The sequence below is a fragment of the Ischnura elegans genome, chromosome 4 (genome assembly GCF_921293095.1).
Source record: "Ischnura elegans chromosome 4, ioIscEleg1.1, whole genome shotgun sequence".
In the NCBI taxonomy this organism is placed as follows: Eukaryota; Metazoa; Arthropoda; class Insecta; order Odonata; family Coenagrionidae; genus Ischnura; species Ischnura elegans.
In genome coordinates, this window is record NC_060249.1 from 5,494,152 (window position 1) to 5,518,904 (window position 24,753).

Genomic DNA, 24,753 nt, shown 5'->3' on the forward strand with positions numbered 1-24,753 from the left:
TCACCAAAAAGAGTCGTTTATGCCATCACTAGCTCAACCGAATAATCTACGGTTTGATGTATTTTCTCATAAATTATCTGTTGACGAGAAGATGATGACATTTTTTGGCTGCCATTCCGTTAAAATGTTTATGTGAGGAAAACCAGTAAGATTAGGCTTTAAGTTGTGGTGTATAATATCTTGCTTAAGATTTTTTTCAAGTTATTCTACTCTTCTTTTGTCAGAAATGGGATTTTTCCCAATCATGACTAAAGAATCCCTTGTAGGATGAGAGAAAACAGAATCGGTAGTTGCCCTATGCGCACTCTAAAGGAACTATCCAAAGGAAAGTAAGATTCTTTTGATTATATGTTTGACAAAAAGAATTCATTATACGTTGAGTTGGCTCAATAATTCGTAAATAACTGTATGAACAAATTTTGCTACATTGGACCCATTTGTAAATTCGAAGTTGAAGTTTGTTCAGAAATAGTGGTATGTTTTCTCAAGAAAAAAGGAAAAAAGTGAAGGAGCAACTACTCATAATCAATAACAGGCACTTTGTTACTTCAGCAATATATTTGAAAAATTTCTGTTATTGGCCGTTTTTTTATATTCTCTGTACTTGATAATGGTGTAACCACCAAAACTAGTCAAATAATTGAAATTTTTATACATAATTACTTTGTGAAAGTAACAAAGTGTCTGTTATTAATAATATGGAGCCCCTCCACCACGTACATACAAGCTACAAGTTTTGATTTGAGCAACTACCCTTGTAGTCGCTAAAATAACCATAATATAGGGCATAACAGAATAAATAGTTTGCAAAATGCAGTTTGGAAGGACAAGGTTGGCCACAATATTATTGACGAAAAGATTCATGACGAAGATGCTGAGTTTTTAGCAACCAGATGCCAATTAGTGTGTGCCATTAGTGCAATATTCATTTACATACTGATAACTCTTCTAAATTTCATGAATGATACGAAGTTAAATCAATATTTTGGGTAAATTTTATATTTGGGTTGGCCTTGACGAGTTCTTTTTCTTTCCGGATGGAATCCTGGTCCAAAATGGTCTTAGCACGGTGGATCAGGGTTTTCAACAGGCTGGCCTTCTGAGAGGGATAGTGGTGGGAAGTGCCATATAGACATCTGTCGGTGCGGGTTTTCTTCCTGTAGACATAGTTATAAGCTACATTATGTGTACAGTGAAAATAAAATGTAATAAAAACCTCGAAATGGCTTTACCTAATTAAAAAACATGAAAAATTTTATACCCTTTTTTGAAATTCCTGGAATCAAGGATTCAAGCAAAGTCCAGGCTCACCCTCTCAGTTAAGGCAAATGTAAATAACTACTTTTCGCACTCCTTTGAGTAGCAGGCAGTACATCTTTTTTTGAGGTTTTTTACACTTCGCAAGCTATATCCGGAAAGTGGGAGAGACCCTTTTTTTTGGGGATGTTGGCAAGGCACTTATTTTGAAGGACAATAAGTGCTCAATTACCTCCATTCTGTAATCACATAAGTTCTTCTTGCTGCCACTGAACTTGTTGTACAGAATATAGCTGTATACCAACATTATTTGAGATAAACAAATAGCAACTTTTTAAACCACCTGAGGGACTTGTGTTGGCAGGTGTAGTAGGACAGCAACTGGTTGCAGAGATCGACACCACCCATTAACTTATTGTACTCCACCACTGCTTTGAGTTTACCTCGAAGGATATAAGGGACACATCCCTCTTATCCTTCCAGCAGAAGACAAAAATCCCCTCCCTGCTCTAACGAGCAATACATAATCTAGTCTTTTGCCAGCTTGTGCCCAAAAACCTCTTCTGGGCTGTCTTTTCTTGTCAAACGGAGAGTCCCTGTGCAGTATGTATTGAATTTAATCAGATCCCTAGATAGGGGAAAATTTTTGTAATAATTTTTCAAAAATACACTGTGCCCCTTATTTTTGAAGTGTTGTAAAAGTTTGTGGACCACTTTGTCCCCATGTTTTCATCCACCCACGTCACTATCCCCAGATCTCACATAAACTATCATCTGATGCACTAACCCTGCTGGCGCACAGAGCATCTAGATTTTTATGCCATGTTTGTGTCTTCTCCTCTGCATGTATTGCCGGAAATTCAATCATCCTCGTCAAAGTATCGTTGATTAGTCAATGCATTGTTCTCTTGTGGGGGAAACACAGGAAGTCATTGTTTTCTGGAAATAAATCAAGAGTGGTCTTCCTTTGTATAAACGATCAGATGGAGCAGATTCATTTTCATCTGCTTTTTTTTTGCAAAATGGATGGCTTGCTATTTCCCAAGAAATTGATCCCTTGGCATTGATTGGCAAAATAACTTATAGCTCAAAAACACTGACTTTTTCCAATAGTTCGATATTCTATTTGTGTGGACTGTCCCCATATGAAAGAGCAGGCCCGACCAAACCTCAAACTCCTCTCATTTCAGTGGCCACCAGACTCTTATCCTGTATGGGGCAACAGGTTTCTGAGAAATATGCACTCTGCATTCCTCTTTGTTTCCCTTATTACAAGGTCATAAAACTCTTTGGTAAACATAAGAGGAAAGTAGTCTTTGGCGGTGGAGCCACTGGGAATTTTCTTACTTTTCACCAGGGGATCTAACAGAGGCAAGCTTAGGTTATTCCAATTCATTGGGGAATCAGCAGCCTCAGATGTAACGGTACCCCTTGCTGCCTCGGTTGTGCATGGTTCATCGCCACTTTCCAAGGCACTTGCTCTCGTGTCAGAACTGATAAGAAATGAAGACCAGCTCGAAAATTGCTAAAGCATTTCATCCTCCCTAAGTAAAGAAAAATATTTTTATCAGTTTTCATGGTACATATAATATACTCCATCTTAATTTGTAAGAATATGTTGATGTAACCGCTGAACAGGGGGACCAGGTGTTTCATAATCCCCTGGGTTGTTCGTGGCAGGGTTATTTTCTCTTTGGCTGGCACCCTGAATCTTCTCTTCATCTTCGAAGAGAAGAATTAGGTTTAGCCGACAGTTGAGTGAAAAAGCCATGGAAAACTGCCACGAAAGAGCAAGTGGCTGAATAATAATGGTGCGGTAAATATATTTGAGAAAATCAAAAATTCGTAACTCCTTTCAGATCCAAGATAAAGTTACAATTTTTTCACCAAAAATACATTTATTGTTTTCTCCAAATTTCATGTGGAGCATATGTGGACCTATATAGTAAAATACAAAAGTTAGCCAATAGATAATAAAAAATAGGAAAGTTATAGTTGCTTTTTACCTTGCAAAATTCCAGATTTTCCATCCAAAAGATATATAAACAAATATAACAATATCGAAACTGAGTTAAGAACAAATTAGAGTTCACTGGTATGGAAAAAATGTGCAGTAAACGTTTCCTGCAAGTTTCAACGTAATACTATAAAGAACCCAAGTAGCATCAAAAGGATTATATCTGTATATTTTTAAGATTTCGAAATACGTAATCGATACACAGATTTGCAAATCTGTATAGTATACATATTTTATACATGTCTGATGATCCATGGTCCTTGATGTATACCAGAATATCTTTAAAATACGTAAACAAATGATATCCTTACAGCGTAACCAGGGATCATCAGGCATGTATAAGATATGTATAATATATACAGATTTACGCTATAGGTCGGGTTATATGTATTTAATCTTTATAAAATCCATATTATTGCAGCAGATATAATACGTATAATATCTAGATATTATCTGCGTGGTAGAGGACATTTGCATGTAATTTATACAGATATAATATGTATACAATGATACGTATTAAATCTAGATATAATCCTTTTGGCACTACTAGGGAACAGTCCGCTCACAACTGGATTAGGAATATAAACTCAGAAAATTCAAGTTACTAGCCGAAATTTAAGGAAATATTTTTTATAACTAGGTATGTATATTGTTGTGAACTAAATCGAACTATTGTATCCACTAAACGTAGTGACCCATTCTTCTTCAGAAAATATTTTTAGACTTGTGGAACGAGCAAATTAAAAAAATCGCAAAAAATTGTTCCTCGCCATCTGATTAATCCTAATTCTTCCCAAATAAATAAATAAATTCTTCCAGAACTACATCAAAAATATGTACGATTTATGTACTTACTCTATGGATATACTCAATGTCCCACTGACCAAAAAGGGATGTCTGAAGGATATCCGAATGTCCTATAAATTGACGCACCTGGGACGTAGTCAGAGAACCTCGCTGGGACATCTCCTAACCTCTCGTTTATGTCATAGAGATATTCGAATGTCTACTAGGAAATCACAGCCCATATGACCCAATTTATTGACTCACACCAATTTCTAGTCCAATATCCTTTTCACAATATTGGGCACAATTTCTTGCCCAGTATGGAATTTAGAACAGGTTCTTTTTTATTGCGGCCAATCTCCAATCAGAAATCAGTGATGATGACTCCTAGTGGCCAAAACAAGAAGCTCGTTGCAAAACATCATGTTTGGCTGTAAAACATATTTTTTCCGAAAATTCGCTTGAAATTAATTATGAAATGTGGACGAAAGTAGTTGTTTCACTTATGATTCCATTTCCTTTTCTTTCCATTCATGCGACTCACGGTAACTCTCCAATTCCTGCGCGTAATCGTTTGTTGACTTCTGTCACAACAGTCGACGACTCACATAGAATGGAACAAGAAATCCGCTGATGCAAGTCGACTTGAGTCTGTGTGTGTCGATGAATGGAAAACACTGTGTAGCGTACAAATCACACTAATGCTTATACAACGTAAAATCATTGAAATACAACGGCGTTCTCTAGTGGGACATTTAAAGTAGAAAAATGAAATTCAACATATCCACAGCGACACTGTAGTGATATTTATTCAAATAATAAAACCCTAATATGTACAGAGTTAATTTATAGATTACTTCAACATTTTGCAAGCTCAGGGAATTTTTGTGATTAAATAAAAAGTGAAAAATTTCAAGCACACTAAAACACGATGGTTAAGTATGAATGCTGGGAAAAGCCTGTGTGACGTCTGGCTATGATGCAGGCTGCTTAATGCCAAGCATGGCGGTAGCGTAGAGTACTTTGCTAGCAGGTAGTGCTTGGCTTAAATAAGAATTATTAATACCCTATCAAGTCAAAGAAACTCTCCGACCAAAGGCAATTTTAATGGGTGATTATTGAGAGATGTTTCCCTGAGCTCTGAGCCTCTTGCATGCATTGGTAATCTCAGACGATGTAAAACTCCTATCAACTCGTATAGAAACTCTGTCCTTTCTCAAATGAGGTTAAAATTGACCATTAACAATAGTCTAAACTGGGATTTCTAAAACCAAATAATTTGTATATGTATTATGAATACACTAATGGTGAGTAATGAATTGCCATCAATGCCTTTCATTTTCTTTGATGAAGTAAACTAAGCTATTGGGCTAGTTTAACATGTGTAAAATGCAAAAGTTTGATATTCGGCGAGGATATACTCACTTGCTCTACAAAGGACCCACTTTTCTGAATGTACTTGCCATAGTTGAAAATTTTCAGGTTTTATTTTGTGGCATAATTTTTGACCAATTCTTGCAACTCCATCAGATGGCCCCTATCCATTTCCAGTTGCACTGAACAACCACCTATGACTTTCATCCTGTTTAAGACCTTGCCCCAATTCAAATATCTGAAATCTGTTTTTTTTAATTAGCGGCTGACTTATCTAAAATATGTGATTTATTTCTCCATGAGATACCTTTTAAGACTAGCGTTCTTATATCTATTTCATCCCAAGAAAATCATGAGCAGTATCATTTGATAAATCATCTGAAGTAACTGCATACCTTACTTATTATATTCCATGTAGGTAAATATTGATATCTGTACTTTTTGCCAGTTACAGGGTTGTACTTAATCTGGAAGAATCACACTCTAATTCTCAGAAAAGTCAAATTGAAGCACCAATGCCACACCAATTAGTGTTACCTACTTCTCTTTATGAATAGCTTCCCTTTCTATTTTCCAAATATAGTGGTGATGCACACCTCTCTTGGCGAAATCCTAAACTTCAGCAATGAATTTTTCCATCAAAACAGTCTTCTTTAACAAATCGTCTTTTTCCCAAAAACCGTAAGTCACTTCTTCATTTTCCTCGTCATCCAACCTGTAAGTGGCCATTGTCTGGCCAACAATGCCTGGACATAAGCCATATTCTTGGAACTAACACTCTTCTTTATGGCTTTCACAGAGGTACAACTTATATAAATAATCATTTTCAGTGACTGAGTTGGTCAACTTTCTTACAATGTTACATACATTTTTCGAATTGGAGCAATAAATACATCTGTAAATGTTGTGCATAGGTTGAATTTTGGCATTTGGAAATTTGGTGCATAGGTTGCATCTTGGCCTGACTGAGTAGAACTGGGTCAATTTTATTTTAGAATGTTATTCTTGCACAATGGCATAGGTTTTGTTTATTGATCGACTCTTGAATCATTTGAATTTGTTTACTGTAAAATGATTCTCAATGGCAGTGAACACATCTTGCTGATTAGGACTTGCACAAGAACAATCTTTGTCACCGTCCAAATAAAATGAAAGCACAATGTTCATTGAGCGCAATGAGGAAAAGGATGCCCACCGTATACATCACATTGGGCCATATTCCTAGTTGTTTTTTAGCTCTGCATGATATGTTAATTTTATGTTTGGTTGAAACTGGAAAAGCAGCCATATTATGTTGTTTAGATTAACTTGTGGAAAAGAGTGATAAAATTTGAACATGACCTGTCATAGACATCTCACTCTCGCTTCTTGAAAAGCGGCGGAGATATTATTTTCTCATGAAGTGCATATTTGACAATTATCACTTTTTTAAAGTAAGTGAAGTAAATTCTTGCCTAATATGAAACTTGCATTTCACACATGTTAACTAGCTCAATTTAGACAAAAAAGTGATTGGGTGAAAGGAGCACCCGTGACTGGCATCAACATTTTCATGTCTTTGACATGAAAATGTTGATGGGACAGACATTTAATGGGGACAGACATTTAATGGGGACTTTGGCAGACATGGGACAACTGTTGCTTGCTCTGCAAACAGGCTGTGACACAAATAAATTCAGTTTTGAAGACAGTACTAGCTATTCAGACAATACAGATATACAGTACTCAAGATCTCACCATGAATGACTTCATTGTGTGTTTTCAAAAAACCTGGTGGATTTCTAAAATCACTGCTGTGTATTTAGAAAAGAATGACATTAGTGTCTTGTTTATGCATCCACATGGTCCATTGAATTGTTCCACATGACCCAAAGTAGAAGACTTATGTGAAGTGCCATTGAAAAATACTCTGTGCAACTCATTCACCGTTTCCAGTCAGTAGCAGTGGGCGTTTGCACACATTGGATGCCATGGACGTAAACCAGGTTGAACTTGCTTTCAGTGTATAGATGTAACCAATCATTCAGATATGAACTTTTAACTGTTATGAATGCTAAGTAGAATGAAACTTCATTTTTTTCCCTTGATGGTATGCAATCTTGGGGTAAAAGAGTCGAAAACATGCCATAAAACAAAATGTATAAAAATACTACCTTTTTTAAATTGATAACAGAACATTTAAGCTACCCGCTGAAAAATTTTAAAGAAAATAAAAGGTGGCCTTTTTTAGTAATAAATTGTTAAATAATGACTAATTTTTATTGTTTAAACAAGTCCTATTTGTTTCTTATTGCTTCAAATGACTTGCAAGTTATGTCAGAATGTGCATAAATGAATTTCTTCAAAATGAAACAATAACCACTGCTTTATGGTTCCTTAGTACATAATCAGCTTTTATGTGAGTTTTCATTTTTTACTCCGAGGCCTGACTCAGCAATGTTCAAAGGATAATAACTTAATAACGGTTTAGTTCTGATCTGAGATAAAGTGATCATTATTCATCATAAGGATACTGCTTTCATGTATATAGCTTTCAGAGAAATCGGTGGTGGTCACCTGACACCCCTCTGCTTTATTTGAGATGAAATCCCCCAAAAGTCAAAATGAAGCACCAATTCTACGCCAATTAATGTTACCAACTTCTCTTTATGAATAGCCTCCCTTTCTGGGAGGCTGAGCTGGGGTTGGTTTGAAGGAGTGGTGTGGTTCAAATTTTTATTACTAAAGTTCTTTATACAGAGTCCAACATTGTGCAAACGTGTATTAGACTGACGTATTATTATAGTGTCTTTGTGCAAGAAATCTAATTGATGAGATGTTTTCTGTCATATTGTTGTTTTAGGACTCCAGTTTCTTGAGGTGGAGGTGGGCACCAGGTTGTCTGTCGAGAGACTCACTGCATTGCCAGTACCAGCTGACATTGTTTTTGTGCGTCCTTTAGGGGATCATGTGAGCAGTACTGTTCTCTCTTCTCTCTCAAAGACATTGTTGGGGAAAGTGCTGTTGAATGGGAATAAGCTGTGTGTTCGTCACTATGGCCAGAGGCATTATTTTCAAGCATGTGACATTGTGTCGACTCAGCAGCAGCAGCAGCCTGCAGCTGGAGGAGGCAATGATGTGGCACACAGATTGGCCAACGTACACATTTGTGAGGATGGTGCCGGAGTGAGTGCACCCTGCTTCATTGTGAATGCTGGCACCCAGTTTAAGGTTGTCGATGAAACTGTGAAACATGTTAACAGCCTGAGCCTAGCTTCTGTTGGTGGGCTAGAGGGCACCATTCAGAAGCTGAAAGAATTTGCGGATATTGTTTGGAATCCCAAGTTTTTCAATTTAGGTAATTATTGAGCCTTTATACATTGATCAGATTGAATAATTTAGAAGTGTAGACATAATACCCCAAAAAGCTATTAATGCATGCAATGGCAGCTGCCACTGGAATGCTTTGTAGTCGAGTAGAAGTGATTCATTAAAAGGCAAATTTGGAGCTAGCATTGAACTCGCTAAGTCTGAGGCTTGTTGGGTTAGAATGGGTCGCATCTGGAATCGGATCGGATCCTTGATATTCGGAGCGGGATCTTTCGGATCGGATATTTTCGGATCCAAATGCATTTCAAATTCCTACTTTTAAACGAAGTAATTATTCAAGTTTATTCCGGGTATATACAATCAAAGGTATGCCTCTTAGATTTTCATACACATTTTTATATTGTCATAAATATAAAATCATTTTTATAGGCTTTCAAGTTGTTTTTTAAAGGACCTAAACTGTTACGCTTGGGTTTGGAAATAAAAATAGGAAAAATCTTCGGATAAATCACTGACCAGTGGCGTAGGGAGAGGGGGAAGTCTGGGGGGTCCAGACCCCCCAAAATATAAAAACACAATTACTTTCCTTTATAAAAGGAAACAAAATATTGAAAAATCATGAATTTACAATAGATTTCTTTGAGAAATGAAGTTTTTTTTCGATTATGAAGGGTGTAAAAATTAGTTTGAAATCCTCTACTTTGTACCCTGTTGTTAAAAAATACCCCCCCCCCCCTTAGGTTTTGGACCCCCCTAACAAAATTCATGGCTACCCCACTGCCATTGACTGAATTCAAATTTTCCTCACGCACGTTTCCCCCGAATTTTGTCTCTTTCTGATCGCATTCCGACTTGTGTTTCATCCGAAAATGCTTCATTTGTGGTGAGGTGGATTTAGCACTTCCTCGCGATAACTTCACGACACAGTGCATGCACATGGCATACATTGGTTCTCCTTATCTTATATCTCCTTAATAATAAGTAATATATGGCCTTTTTTTCACTTTGTGGCCTTGAATATGCTACAGACCATTTTGGCTTTTGGTGCCAAATACAAAACCTTGCAACAGTTCCGAGCCAATTCCAAAGCACCGACTTTATGAGATCGGTTATTGTTACTGGTTTTATAAGAAAACTTAAAGTGTCAAGGTATATTTTACCAGCAATGGTGGAAGATATCACCCCAAATTCGCAGAAAAAGTGCTTCACATTTTTTGAAAACTTTGTCAAAATGTAGTAAACCTCTGGGAAAGAATATCTTACTAACTAATTCTAGCGGTAGTATCCAAGATATGAGAGGTCACAGTGGATAAGTGGGGGGTGCAAACGAAAGTAGTGGATCCAAGAGGTTTAATGTCATTTCTCCCCAAACGGAGTTGCTAACGTCTGAGCCGTGGGGTTTGGAGATTGTAGCGGTATACCTATGCCAGGAAGACACTGTGTTTACCTATATGAAGTGCTGTTTATAATGGCGAATTATAAATATCGCGTGATGCTTATGTTTTCAAATACATCACGATATTCTAATAAAATATTCGTCGGTATGTCGAATAATGAAGTGAGAAGAAAGAAGTGGGTTAAGGCGAGGAAGAGGAAGAATGATCTGTCGACGAAAACAAAGGGGTTTAATCACTTTAACTTAAGAAATTACAACAGAATAATATTGAGAAATGACTTGAGCGCGTGGAGTGGAGGACATGCATTTGTGCAGTACCCACCTGTCGCTTGCATGGTGTTTTGCTGACAACGATCCATCGGAGGTTGAAAAAAATGGCTCTCGTAGTATCCGATGTCTTATAATTATTGTATTTTTAAAGTATCAATGATTAATCATGATAAGAATACATAAAGGGTACATAGAGTCTCTCCAAAATCAATTGATTCACATGCATAGTATTCCTATCTGAACTCCCTCAAAACCATATTTACTACCTAGGAGTGTACAATTTGTAAGAAACTATTGGTATATTATCACTACCTCCTCCAATCAACTGACTTAGTGCCACAGGAGGAAGTGGTGGAAAGTCGAAGTCAGGAAAAGTCCTGCCAATTGAAGCCAGAAACAAAAACTGGTGGTGTTCAGTAAAAAACCGTGTTTGCTAAAAAAATCCAATGCTGCTACGTCTCACATGAAATTCTTCTGCCTGGAAAAGCTAGATAATATTGCAGCTAGTGAGAGTTGTAATTCAACTACTGAAGAAGTGTATGATAGGTGATTCCCACTTTGGCGGCAGCAGCTGCAGCTCTGACATGAAATCAGACAGGGAGATATGTAGCCAAAGTGCCAAGTATACTTTGTTTTTGATGCAAAAAAGCCAGCATTGTATTCAAGGGTAGATTGTGAAAATTATTTTATTGTCAATTTGCTATCAGGAAAGACTGGGTTACCTGTAATGGTTATGCTAAGAAAAATTAGCCGCAAGGAATCCTTCCATATTTTAGCCCAGGAGATCTCAATATCTCGCCCTCGACAGCAGTACGATATTTCCTGCTTCCATTATTCCGGTGGCTAGTTTTTTGAAAAACCTAGTTTGTTGGGTTGACAAAAATAAGATGTTGCTTAAATTGCCAAATCTCTTTCCAGCTGGCTATTCGCATGAAGTTTCAATTATTGTTTAGAAATTGAGATTATATTATTATATAGATAATGTTTAGATTGTTTAGAAATAGAAATTAAAAAACCAGGTAATCCAATATAGCAAAGTTTAACCTGGTCAGAGTAAAAAAAAATAGAACACGACTCACTCCAGTGAGTGACATGCAATGCATTTTCTGTTGTGTAGATCAGTTTTTTTACTGCAATTACAGTAAACTCTTGATTTTACGAAGCAGGATTTTACGAAGTTTTCGATTATACGAAGTGATATTGCGGTCCCGGTGAAAAGCCTATGCTAAATACATGGCGCTATTCGATTATACGAAGTTTCGATTTTACGAAATTTTTTGAATTTACGAACCTCGGCTCGGTCCCTAGGAACAAATGGCATTTGTTAATACGAACTACGGCGAAAAATTTGTCAACAAAACTAGTTACGCCGGCGTAAGTAGCTAAAAAATCAGCGCTTCCAACTTTGGTCCATCAAAAGTGCGAAATCGTAAATGATAATGCAACTTTGGAGAGAAATGGGTCGCCAAAAACCTCACTGTGGGAATTTAGGGGGAGTAGGAGTTCAGTTAAAATATCGCGGCTGACATTATGCCCCTATTTACGTGCCTGTTCGTAAACATAGCATCGGCAATAATTCGTAGTTTAACATGTCAGGAAGGTCGCCCGGAGTATTTCGTACACCTCTAATTAACCCTTTGCACTGCTGTGAACGTACTTCGAAGACTACTTGACTACTTTTCGCCGAAGCACTTCGAAGGGTCCCTAATTCGGGACCCTTTCCTCGACGAGCTCACCCTCGCTGGCCCCTGAAACTGGGCTATTTTTTAATGCATTACCTGACGCAACCCTGGGTTTCAAAGGGCAAAGGTGCCATGGGGGGAAAAAGAGTAAAGTGCGTGTTACTGGGGGGCTGTGCGTCAACCAAACAGGCACGGACAAAATAAGCCCGTTGTCATTGGGAAATTTGAAAGGCCATGGTGCTTAATACATGTAAAATTGGAAGCCCTCCCCGTTTTTTACCATGCAAATAAAAACAGCTGGATGACCCGAGAAATTTTCCAGCAAACGGTTATACGTCTACAGAGAAAAATTGCTGGAGAGAACAGCAAAATTGTTTTAATAATGGATAATGCCACCGTTCATAAATACGTGGAAGATCTAAAATTGGATAATGTTCGAGTCCTCTTTTTACCCCCGAACTCGACTAGCAAGTCCCAGCCCTTGGACCAAGGCATTATCCAGGATTTTAAAGTCCAATACCGGAAGAAGCTTGAGCGGTATTACTTGCGATGGATCGGTATGTATACATTCATCTATTTTGCTCATGTGCGTTTGGATATCGATTTAGATATTTTTATTCATGATTATCATTCTTTCAAATCTATTTGCTACTTTTATAAATGGGAACAGAAATTAATAACATCCCGAAATGGAGGTTGATACATGCAATCCGCGCCATAATATCTTTTCGTGTATATATTGGCCTTAGTGAATGAACAACTTAAATATCTTAAGTACTGGGCTCTATTTACCGCCAATTTATATTTCAGGCTTCTCGTAATGAAGACGCACTTCCAAGTCTAACCATGAACTTTCTTCTCACGCGCTTCCCCGTTCTCCCATGCTGGGGTTCTGTCTTTCCAAAGCCGTCCCTTCCCTCCTGCCGCCTTTGGCTGATCTTGCTGACACCCACCTTACGCATCCCAAACCCCTCCTTCCCCAGCATTTCCCATTCACTCCCTCCCTAAGGAGACTGAGCTTGTGTGCGTCGCAAAAAAATACGGCCCCCAAAAGTAGACTGAGGCAGAGCTGAAGGCCATTTCCCCACCCTTCTTTGTGCTGCCCCCTTCACCAGTCCTTGTGCTGACCACACTTCTTTCCTCAGGCAATCCCCATCCCACTCTTATTCACCCCACCCACTGGGAAAGTTCCCCGATTGTGGAGAAGGGCATGGTTCATCTTTACCTGCAACGGGGGGAAGTTATTAACCGGAGAGAGGCGGAAGAAGTATCTTCCACTATCGGGAAAATGGTGCCGCGCTTATAATTGTCTCTCTTCTTCTCTGCTGACGTTTCAATTGAAATTATTTTCTTTGCTCTTTCCTCACTATATTTATTTACGAATATTGTGCGACTATTTTTAGTGCTAAAGCTAAGAAAATCTTTTCTCTATGTAAATGATTCTTTGCATAACTTTCAATACGGAGGAGAAAGGGACACGAAAAGTAAATGAGTTGAATGTACAGGTTTTTGCGTGTCATTTTTGGGAATTCACGCTAGCGAACCAATACTTAACCACGTTTAGAAATGATAAAACGTCTCTTGTAGGAAAACAATCAATGTGGATAATAACGTTTCCATCTATATTTCTCCGATACTGTAAGATGTTTCTCCTGTCGTTTTCCGGTTGGAACCTTGCTCCTGTCGGCATAAAAGGAGAGAAACATACTATATGAACAGGTCACCTCACACCCGGTATGAAGAATACAGTCCTGATGAAGAATTAAGTCTTTTATGGCAACGTCTGCGAAGATGATGGAACACAGTAGTCGGACGGAGAACTCAAACAGAATTTACTTCAAATATTCGCCAGAAGATAATCACATCCTACGTTATTTATGATCGTAATTGAATCTCAGTGAAAATAGAGCACATTCTGCTGAAAATACGAAGTAACTCGAAATATTAACTTACGAAGGTTATTTTGGAAACGGGCTAAGACCCTTGTTTTTCTTTTTTTCTCGTCACTGAGCGATAGAGGGCGACATAAGTGGCGGTTAGGCCGGCTGCCGCTAAAATTCCGTGGGTGTCAGAAACAAATATCTATCTTTTGCATACTTAATAGTAGCTATTGGCTCCTAACCACAAATTTATTACTGTTAATTCTTATAATAAACATTGCAATTCATTATTTGATTACGTTTTCTAAACTGGTCGGGAATTTCTTTAGCGATCGTTGATGTTGAAGTATGAACAAGAAATGGGAATTTTATGGTGGTATAATTATTTAACGATTATTCACATCATAAATCGATAGCAAAAAGCCTTTTCTATGAATTATACCTAGAATAACCACCGAAAACATTTAAATAAGACCACTAAAGACAAAAAACGGCGGAAGAAACAAAAGCGAAGATTTTTTTCGTGACTTATGAAAAAGGTTTGAATTTACGAAACTCGATTTTACGAAGTGCCAATTTTCCGGTCCCACTGACTTCGTAAAATCAAGAGTTTACTGTATATGTGATATCAAACTGCCCTTAGTTTATTATGCTGTGATAGATTTAATGCTAAAATTAACCGAAAAGAAAGTGAAATTCGAAGGAAAATCTAAATCCGTTGTTTTACAGCAATTAGTGCATTATACTGCTGATAGTAATGAAAACTAAAAATATTGTTTTTCAAAGGTAATTTTTTCAAAGGAATCAGTTTTTCACAATACTGTAAAATTAATGGAATGTTAACTGATTAAATATTTCTATCTTAACTCAATCAAAAAAATAAAATGAATCATATGATTTTTCTTAAGAAAATTTCATTTCATTCAACTGCCCTTAGTTTATTATGCTGTGATAGATTTAATGCTAAAATTAACCGAAAAAAAAGTGAAATTCGAAGGAAAATCTAAATCCGTTGTTTTACAGCAATTAGTGCATTATACTGCTGATAGTAATGAAAACTAAAAATATTGTTTTTCAAAGGTAATTTTTTCAAAGGAATCAGTTTTTCACAATACTGTAAAATTAATGGAATGTTAACTGATTAAATATTTCTATCTTAACTCAATCAAAAAAATAAAATGAATCATATGATTTTTCTTAAGAAAATTTCATTTCGAGGGGTTATGGTGGCCGGGCATAAGATAGTGTCATTACCATACACTGGATTTCTTGAGCGAATTCCAAAAGGCTGTTTTGAGAGTCAATTAAACCACCAAGTGTTTCCAAGAATGTAAAGAGTGCTAAAGATGAAGTTGAGCTAACTAAGCAAATAGGAAGATCCATGCTGAGGGTGCCCATGTAGACAAACACTTCTTCCGTAACGATATTCGAGCTCTGCCACAATGATGGGAAAAATTTGCAGGTAGTGACGGAAAATACTTAGAATGATTAATTTAAAACCATTTTTTCAAAATAATTTTGTATTTTTCATTAAAAAAAACAGCGAGAACTCAGTTGCGCACCTAATACTATTTAATGTGAATGCTTGCATTTTGTCATAATTTTGCGAAATAACTTAATTTTTTTGTAGGTATCTTACAGAATTTTTATTGCTAACATTAAAAGTCATGTTAAAAAGCAGCTCCAAAAAACATTACTTCTCAAAACTTGCACACCTTTCAGACTGCACACAGAACATACTATAAAACTGCTTACAGTTTTACGATATGATTTTTTGCTTTCATTATGATATCAGCTTTTCGATTCAGTAAGTTGTGAAATACCTTCTGTGCACAGATTTAAGGTAATTTTTCTGTACACATTATGCACATCATAACTCGTACCATATAAACTATATTTGCACTAACTAGATGCATCAATAGAAATGCAGAAATTTAAAAAAGAGGCCAAGTAGCTACTTCTGTATTCGTAAAAGCTGGTACAGTAATGACAAAATAAACTAGAAAACCTTTATGCGAAGCCTTTTATTCTCTAAATTCTGCAGCCAGAAAGTCCGGGTTACTTTTAAAATATAAAGCCATCATTATGGAATCCACCTTTGTGAGATTATCGCGACAGCCTTTCACGAAACCGTCTTACATTTCGCATATATTCTTTTTCTACAAATACAGAAAATGGATGAAAAATATTTGGCTTGACTAAATAATTTCATAAATTTTCTCAGAGGAAACACGGATTTAAAAAATATGTACATATTCACTTACTCAACGGCTGCTTCATTCTATGGCCGTGCATGCAAAACGAAAACACCGTAGGGAGGAATGACATCACCAACAATCAGAGCTAACTTCACATCTGGAGAAGGATTTCTCTCTTTTAAATGAATTTTAATGATAAAATGAATGGTTTACAAGAAGTTTGATTGGTGAAATTGGATTCCTGGTGAAAATTGCTATAAGAATCATGTTATACTTCAATGAAAAAAATTTCATCCAACTTCCCCATTTCGTGCAACCTTGTAAATTTCACATTAGATTTCGCGGTTCGTGAAAATTCGGTGCCCCAAATTATGGATCATAGAAAAATAGCAAATAAATTTAGTAGAGTTTCTATCAAATTTATTTTTTCTTTCGGGGTAAACTGTAGGACTAGATAATGTTTAAAAAGTTTTGTTATTTTACAACAAAATATGCAAAAGTCATTTCTTTAATCTACATTAATGTTTGCAACTTATTGTGGAAGATGAATGTTGTAAACATAGAAGTTTTCCCTAGGTTTAGTTACAAATTTCATGAAGTTGACAAAACGGCTAATTTTTTTGGTGCGTGGAGTCATTTATTTCACTTGCGTGTCTTGATTTTTGAAATTTTCATAAAACAAAAAAAGATTAGAATTGAGAATAAAATTTTATTTAAAATGATGCATTATTCATAATTATATGCATGCACTGAAGTCCAGATATAAATTTGCAAACTGCAGCGGCACATCATTTTGATGCCGACAGTAATGTAACACATTTCCATCCATGCATGGAAACCGTAATTCTAATAATAGGTCTTTGCATTGCATTTTCCAGGAATAATTACGTATTCATCAGTGGAGCCTCATGAGACATTATTCAAGATATCATCGGTAAATCACACAAAGTTAGCAAATGAAATATTTCATGTTTTCAGACGTTTTATCGCACAATAATTGCTATTTTTTCATCCAGTACATTATAAATAGAAATTAGGGGCATTTTTGTTCAGTTGACATGAATATTCTGAATTATGTCCATTATATTTCAATTAAGTGCACTCCAAGTGTTGGTAAACAAAGTGAATGCTGTGTTTCAAAAACAAGCGAGCAATGGCTTCTGTCAGCTTGCTGCTGCTGCTGCTGTTCTTGGGCCGCAGAAGCTCTCGAGGAGGAAAACATCATCAATTGAGTGATATCATTGTTTACTTTGTTACCTCAAGCGGCATTTACTTGCAACTGAAAATACACGGCTTTAGCCCCTTCATAGATAAATTGAAAGCTCACCTACTCCTGCCAAGCGGTCACCACTTGTCAGCTGCACATCTCATGTGCCTCATATCGTCCGTTGCCATTTGCACTTTCATTCAGCGATTCCTTACTTAGATGAACAATTCCTTAGCTAAAGGAGACGTCCCATAAGTGATGACAAGAAAGGAGATGAAACCTTTTTTGTTTGAAAGTAGACACTTGGATAGGAATACTGTTGACCTCGAGGCGAGGAGGGAGGGGGCGCTAGTGGCCTGTCGCTCTACTGTCCGCCGAGCTGAAAGGGCTTCGGTATATTTTCTTCGCAGGCACATTCAAATTTGTCATATTGTGGATTAATGGCAGCAGATATGTCAAAATGCATGAAATATTTGATCTGAAGCGCTGTAACTTGGTATCATCTATTGTAAATGACCATAAGATATTAAAATTTTTGATATTTGACCCTTCCCCCATAAATGGCATTTTAGCATGGGTCAGGAGTTGACTTAGAGGTCTCAAATTTTTTAGGCCTTATATTATTGATCAGTACCACAACTTTATTTCATTGGGCCATATGGATTTGAAAAGAATCGATCCGCCGTGATGGGCATGTGTGTGATATGTTGTCGTGATTTATTTGGCAGGGGCACTTGGTGGCACGCACGGCTGTCTGCTGATTGGTCCTCCTGGCTCAGGCAAGACGCTGCTGGTGAGAGCCTTGGCATCAGACAGTGGCGCTGCCCTGGTGGAGGTCCTGGGCTCTGAGATGTACAGCAAGTACTTAGGGGAGTCAGAGGCGAGACTTCGAGCTCTCTTTGCTGCTGCCCGTGAAAGGTGAGGGGCTGTCCATTTGTAAACAATCGACAGGGTTGGGGGAAGGTAGGGTGGGAGTAAACTTTCTGCCACCCTACCATCATACATCCAGTAAATATATGGTCTTATGATTCACATGCAGTTGAAGATCGATAATCTGGAAATCTCAACAGCAGAGTGATCTAGGCAACTGAAGGTTTTTCAAAATTTCTATATTTTAAAGTTGCATTGCCGAAAATTTGGCTATCTAAGTGGTTTAGTTGCTGTCTCAGAGCATGGATGGCTATCTTCATGCAAATAACATGAGAGCTAGTTGACTCATTTGCCATTTTCTTCTGCAAAATATTTCATTACGTGACTTAGGATACGCAGATGTGGCACAGCAGAATTCACGGCATCAATGCATGATGCCCATGCCTCAAACTTTGCGGACTTAACTGCGAGAGGAATGGAAATGGGTTGAAGTGACATTGTGCACACCACATGCCCAAAATGACTTAAAATCTATCTGAGGAGATTTGCAGCTCTATAAAAAATATGTGGCATAGGAATGATAATTGTTTATTTTCCTCCTTGAAATGCGATAGCCTCCTTTTTCATTCATTGCATGTAATTGCATGCTTTGCATTGTATTTCATTTTTCATCCAACCATCACAAAGAGGAATTCAATTGACCCATTTTATGGAAATGCACTCATTTGCAGCAGTGAGAATAAACATTTATTTTAAAACAAGTTTCTTCAGATGCCATTTTCCAAGGTAAAAGCACTTTTTTCTGATCAGAAGTTAGTTTTTTTTTTGAAAACCCAGAAGTGAAATAGCCAGTTGCTTCAATCGTGGGAGCCGTGCAGTACGTAGTCTTTATATCAGAAGGCCTCCCCTCATCATGCTCTTGTGTTGGCCATTGGGTGGGTGACCCCCGCCACGAAGCCTGCTGCCTCAAGGGCATCCCTCCATATTAGTCATGTGAACTATTTGAAGATTATTCGTCAATTTAATGCATAGTAGTTTTTCAAAAATACTCATGTTCTCCGCATTTATGAGATTAGCTGTGACTACAAATGTTAAATATAATAATTTAAAGTCTCTATCGGTTATTATTTACAAAAGCATTTTCGAGGTGGGATTGTCTCTGATCGAAGACTTTGATAATTTCCAGTAAGTGATGTTCTAGTTGCGTTGTAAAAATTTTGTGCTTTTTTTTCCCTTTACTGCCAGTCTCATCAGGATTACCCTCTCTCTCTCATGACTTATCTACCGTCCTGATTTATGAATGAAGAACTTTTTTCAAATGTTATGAATCTTTTTAAATCACGTAATCATAAATTTTATACATTTGATAGGGTTTTTCTCGTTACTTGACACTTAACTCATGAGCATGGTTTGTAAAAAAAATCATTGCCTACATCTTGTTAACTGATCTCTTCACCAGAAATGTTAATCTGGAATGCGTCTGGTCCAGAGTGTTCCGGATTATTGACTTTCTACTCTATTATCAATTCAAAATTTATGTTTAACCTCAGAGGTTACTTGATAGGCTTAGATTGCTTGAGCAACGGATTTCTTTCAGAGCTGCGCAGAGACCATCATCTTAGAACATCATTATGTTTTTTAAGTGAAACTGAAATGATAAAATTAGAGACATATCTTGCTAAATGGATAGAGTAATCTATTTTTACCACTAAAAGTGGGGTACCTTATTAAATTCTTGGTGACACTCGTAAGTCAGATCACTCTAATACGTGCCTAATTTCCTTCTTTTGTTAACAGCTGGCTTTCTAACACACCCTGCCACTCTCCTGTTGGTGTGGCAAATTGGGTGCTACATGCTGCCGCGCATGTACCCACTTATGTCAGCTACCATTTTCCCTACAATGATATTAGAATTTCTTCCTACAAAGCATCATAGTGCTGAAATCAATCATTTCGGCTTGAACTTACAAGGAGACATCGCCAAAGTGATGTTCGGGATCTGGATGCGGATGTTATTATCTGAAACTACATATATAGGTAGAGGTCCCTGAATTTCGCGATACGTGATATTGCGAAATAACGTGAAATAACGCAAAAAGGTGGAATAGTGAAAAAATCACATCTAATGAGTCATAATCTATTAAAGACTAAGCCTTCATTGTTTAACGCTGCCAACGCTCATTTGCTCTATCTCATTACGATTCCAAGGTCAATTAGCTCGTTTGGTCTCGCACATAATGCATCCGCGTCATATCGCGCACTGTAGTGATTTCTCCGCCAGAATTTGCCGTTAAATTTATCACAGCCTCTCTCTTATATTCCCATGTATCAATCCGGAAATATTTAGAATGAGGCGCTTTCTTACCTGATGAATTAGATATAACGAATTAAAAATGTGCGGTAAGAAATTTAACGCGGCCGCGGAAGAGCGGAAATACAAGCTCACGCGCCCGATACACGTCAATGCTGAGCAGTAATTCCGGTGACTCACCGCGACACATTAGACAGCGTTATTGGATAACTTGTAGCAGGAAAACCTTGAATGTGGGTCTAATGTAACAATTTCGTTGACTTAAACATGGCCGATGGCTGGGACCGGGCCGCCGTTCATGGCACAGCCCACAGGTGGCAGAGAGTCTTCTCGATTGAAAGTGGCCTAAATTTCATGCCGTTGTGATGTGAACGGCGGCCGGCGAAAAGTCGCTTCTTCAAAAAGCGGCCTCAATGTAGCACTGCCTGTATCTCATGCCGTAGACGGCGCTCTGCCGGGCCGGATTGAAATGGACGCCGTCGTGACCACGGTGGCCGTCAACGGCGCAGGAACAGAAAGGATAGGAGGAGAGTGGGTTCTCCTTATTTGCAGGTGGATCGTCAGATATTTGGCTCTCCACTGAGCTTCAATACAAACAAAAATCATTTCGACTTTGGCCAAATCTAATATCTAATTCTTCAGGTGAGAAAGCGTCTCATTCTAGATGTTTCTGGATCGATAAATGGAAAATAATTTTTCAAGTTTCTTTGAATCTGATTATGTTTTGCCGCTTTCACTTCCTTTCCTGACCGATTAGCAACAGCTGTAATAAAAACTAAGCGATTTTGTTGTATCTAGCTGCTGTCCTACCTTCCCTCAACACCTGGGTGAGTGTTAGTGAAAGAGAACCCACGACATTAAACATTTAGGCCAATTTGTAAGTTATACAGTACTATGGTTATGCCGTAGCTACTCAGCACTCAGTCTGGATACAGCATCGTGATAGATTGTGTTTTGCGGTTGGACTGTTTTTTTATCGCAGTTCCAGCTTTAAATATCAAACAAAGGATAGGAATTTTAAAATGCCAAAAGCTAGTGATACCGCTCATACCATGGCGAGTGAATTCAGCTCAGAAGGATTTTATGTGAAAGACAGAGTATTAATGTGCTAAGTTTACGATAAAAGATTTTAATATGAAAGATGTGACACGCTGTTAAAGCACATCAGTAGCGATACACATAAATCTGCAAAAGAAAGGGGACTCGCAAAACGACAGCTATCATTTGAACACACAGTCACTCAGTCAAAGAAAGCGAAGGAGGAGCTTGTTGTTGGTACTACGGAAGCATTTTTAAAGGCCTTATTTAATGTGGAGAAACTTGACAATCCAAAAATTCTAGAATGGCTCTCAAAGTATACACATATGAAGTAGTGGGGGTTTGCTGTTTGCCGATTGTAAACACCAAGACTACATATTTGAACCATTCATATACCTTGAACCAATATAAGTTAAACCATTTCTTTCATAGTGTTAAATGTTATGTAATATGATTAAAAATAACTCACATACGGGTGTATGCCGCATGTCAATGCTGGTCACTTTTTCAAGGGAATAATGTTGGGATTGGTTATTTTTTTTTTTTTTTGGCCAACATTATTCCCTTGAAAAAGTGACCAGAAGTCGGTCGCGAAACGTCGGGGCTATCTCCTTTATGACACGCGGCATACACCCGTATGTGAGTTATTTTTAATCATCATGAGCCGCAAAAGCTTCAATCATGTTATGTAATATGCTTAATAAAAGTACATATAAGTATTCATAGGCCCGGGTTCGAGAGATATTCACATGTAAAGATTTTGCACAGCATGAGATCTCTTGAGTAAGCGCTTCCTTTCAACTTTGGCCGTGGCGGTGCGGTCTTGGGTCCCCTAATCTACAGTTGGTATCCCAGGTTCGAGTCCCAGTGACAGCAATATTTTTTCTCTCTTCTAATTTTTGAAATCACTGTTGCATTTTATCCCCATTCGTTTCATTTAGTTACTTTGCGATTTTTAAAATTTAATATCAATTTATGGATTTTAAACGAAACTCCAAATTGTGCCTTGCCACGCGAATTAGAGGATGTATATAATTACTTACACGTGAATTTCCGTGTAATGTGCTCATCATGTGTACCGATGCACACCTCTGCCTCGCATCAATTCACCGATTGTACATCTATTCATGAATCGTTCCCCGGTTTTTGACGCGTGTGCCTCCACTTTCAACGCCTTTTTTCCATTTCTGAAGCACCGGTATTTTCCAGCTTCAAAGGTTTTTATTCAAAATATCATTTCCACTTGGCATTCCCTCCATTAGATTTTCTTCACAGCCCATGCACTGCCCTCCCAACAAATCTCGATCTTTACAACAGAATGTCCTTCCACTCAACATGCCTCCCTTATGACCTGCCTTCTAGCGTCCTTCAAAGACTTCCGTCCCAACAACCCTCAGTCCACAGCTGACTTATATAGCACACATACACACATACAGCTCGATAATCCCTGAATGAGGCGCCTAGGCCCAATTGTGTGAAAGTGGGTACGAAAGGTATACAAAGAAGACCTCGAAAACGGCTTGAGTAGGCTGCTGGAAAGCAGGATTATTGTACTGGATGGGTGGAAGGGGAAACTGGCTAGGGTCATTAACTGAATGTGAGGATAGGCAATGGTGTTTATTCGTTGATAAGAAAGACTTGAGATTACGAATATACGAAGAGGCTGTGGGAGCAATAACTAGGGCGAGGATGATCAAATTCCCCGGAAATTTGCATGTAAGTAATTATATACGTCCTCTAATTTGCGTGGTAAGGCAAAATTCGGAGTTTCGTTTAAAATCCATAAATTAATATTAAATTTAAAAAATCGCAAAGTAACTAAATGAAACGAATGGGGATAAAATGCAACAGTGATTTCAAAAATTAGAAGAGAGAAAATATTGCCGACACTGGGACTCAAACGCGGGATACCAACTGTAGATTAGGGGACTAACACCCTAGAGCGCACCGCCACGGCCATAGTTGAGAGGGAGCACTTACTCAAGGGATGTCATGCTGTGCAAAATCTTTACATGCGAATATCTCTCGAACCCGGCCCTATGTGGAAGAAAGCCGTGACACTTTTTCCACCTGACCTATATAGTTTCAGATAACAACATCCGCATCCAGATCCCGAACATCACTTTGGCGATGTCTCCTTGTTAGTGAAAGTCCATGTTGAAATGAAAAGTAAACAGCCTTAGTTACTTTTCACTGAAAATTTTTTATTGATGTGGCACGTTTCAACGCTGAGGCATCATTACTTGATTACAATTATGTACTTGAAAATGATGGCTCAGCGTTGAAACGTGTCATACCAAAAAAAAAAATTTCATTTTCTTATTGGTATGACACGTTTCAACGCTGTCAATTTTGTCAATTTTTGGGTGGCCCCAACGTTTCCTAACCAGTTACTTTTTCTGAGGAATCTGATGTTCATTTAATCTAGGGATGGGTCGAATAGTAGATTTCTCGAATTCGAATATCGAATTCGAATATCAAATCATTGCTCGAATATTCGAATACCTCGAATACTAAACGATGAATGTGGAAATGTTTGGCTAGGTCGCCTATGCAGCAGGAAACCCAAGATTTTAGTGAGTAATTGTGATTTCCTTTAAAGGATTCAAACAGGAACTTAGCTGATTAATGGAATATTTTAATTTTATGTAAACAATAGGGTAGTTTCCTTCATCAAAGAAAACGAAAGGCATTGATTGCGATTCGTTACCCGCCATTACTGTATACATAATATACAAATTATTTCGTTTTAGAAATACCGGTTTAGACGAATGGCAATGGTCAATTTCATCCTCATTTGAAAAAGGCCAGGTTGACGCCCATGCGATGCCACTCCACGTGACGTCACAGGGACCTAGTTTCTACACGAGAGGATAGGAGTTTTACATCATCTGAGGTTACCATTGCATGCACGAGGCGCAGAGCTCAGGGAAACATGTCTTAATAATCACCAATTGAAACTGGCTAAGGTCGGAAAGTTTTCTTCGTTTGAAAAGGTATTAATTATCCTTATTTAAGCCAAGCGCTACCAGCTAGCATGATACTCAGCTTCCTGCTAGCACCCTACGTCGTATCAGCGCTCAGAGCCTCGCCCCAAGGTCACCTCACTCGCGGCAGCGGGAAGCAGAATGACGTCACGCGTAGTTTTTCCCGGCTAA

General features: G+C 37.9%; 1 protein-coding gene across 1 annotated transcript in view; it reads left to right on the top strand.

Moving 5' to 3' along the window:
- Positions 1–24,753, top strand: part of LOC124157017 (ATPase family protein 2 homolog) — a 119,528-nt gene that overhangs the window by 26,038 nt on the left and 68,737 nt on the right. Inside the window, exons 3-4 of the mRNA XM_046531481.1 lie at positions 8,277–8,771; positions 18,105–18,294. Of these exons, the coding sequence (XP_046387437.1) occupies positions 8,277–8,771; positions 18,105–18,294 (685 nt within the window). The remainder of the gene's footprint in view (positions 1–8,276; positions 8,772–18,104; positions 18,295–24,753) is intronic.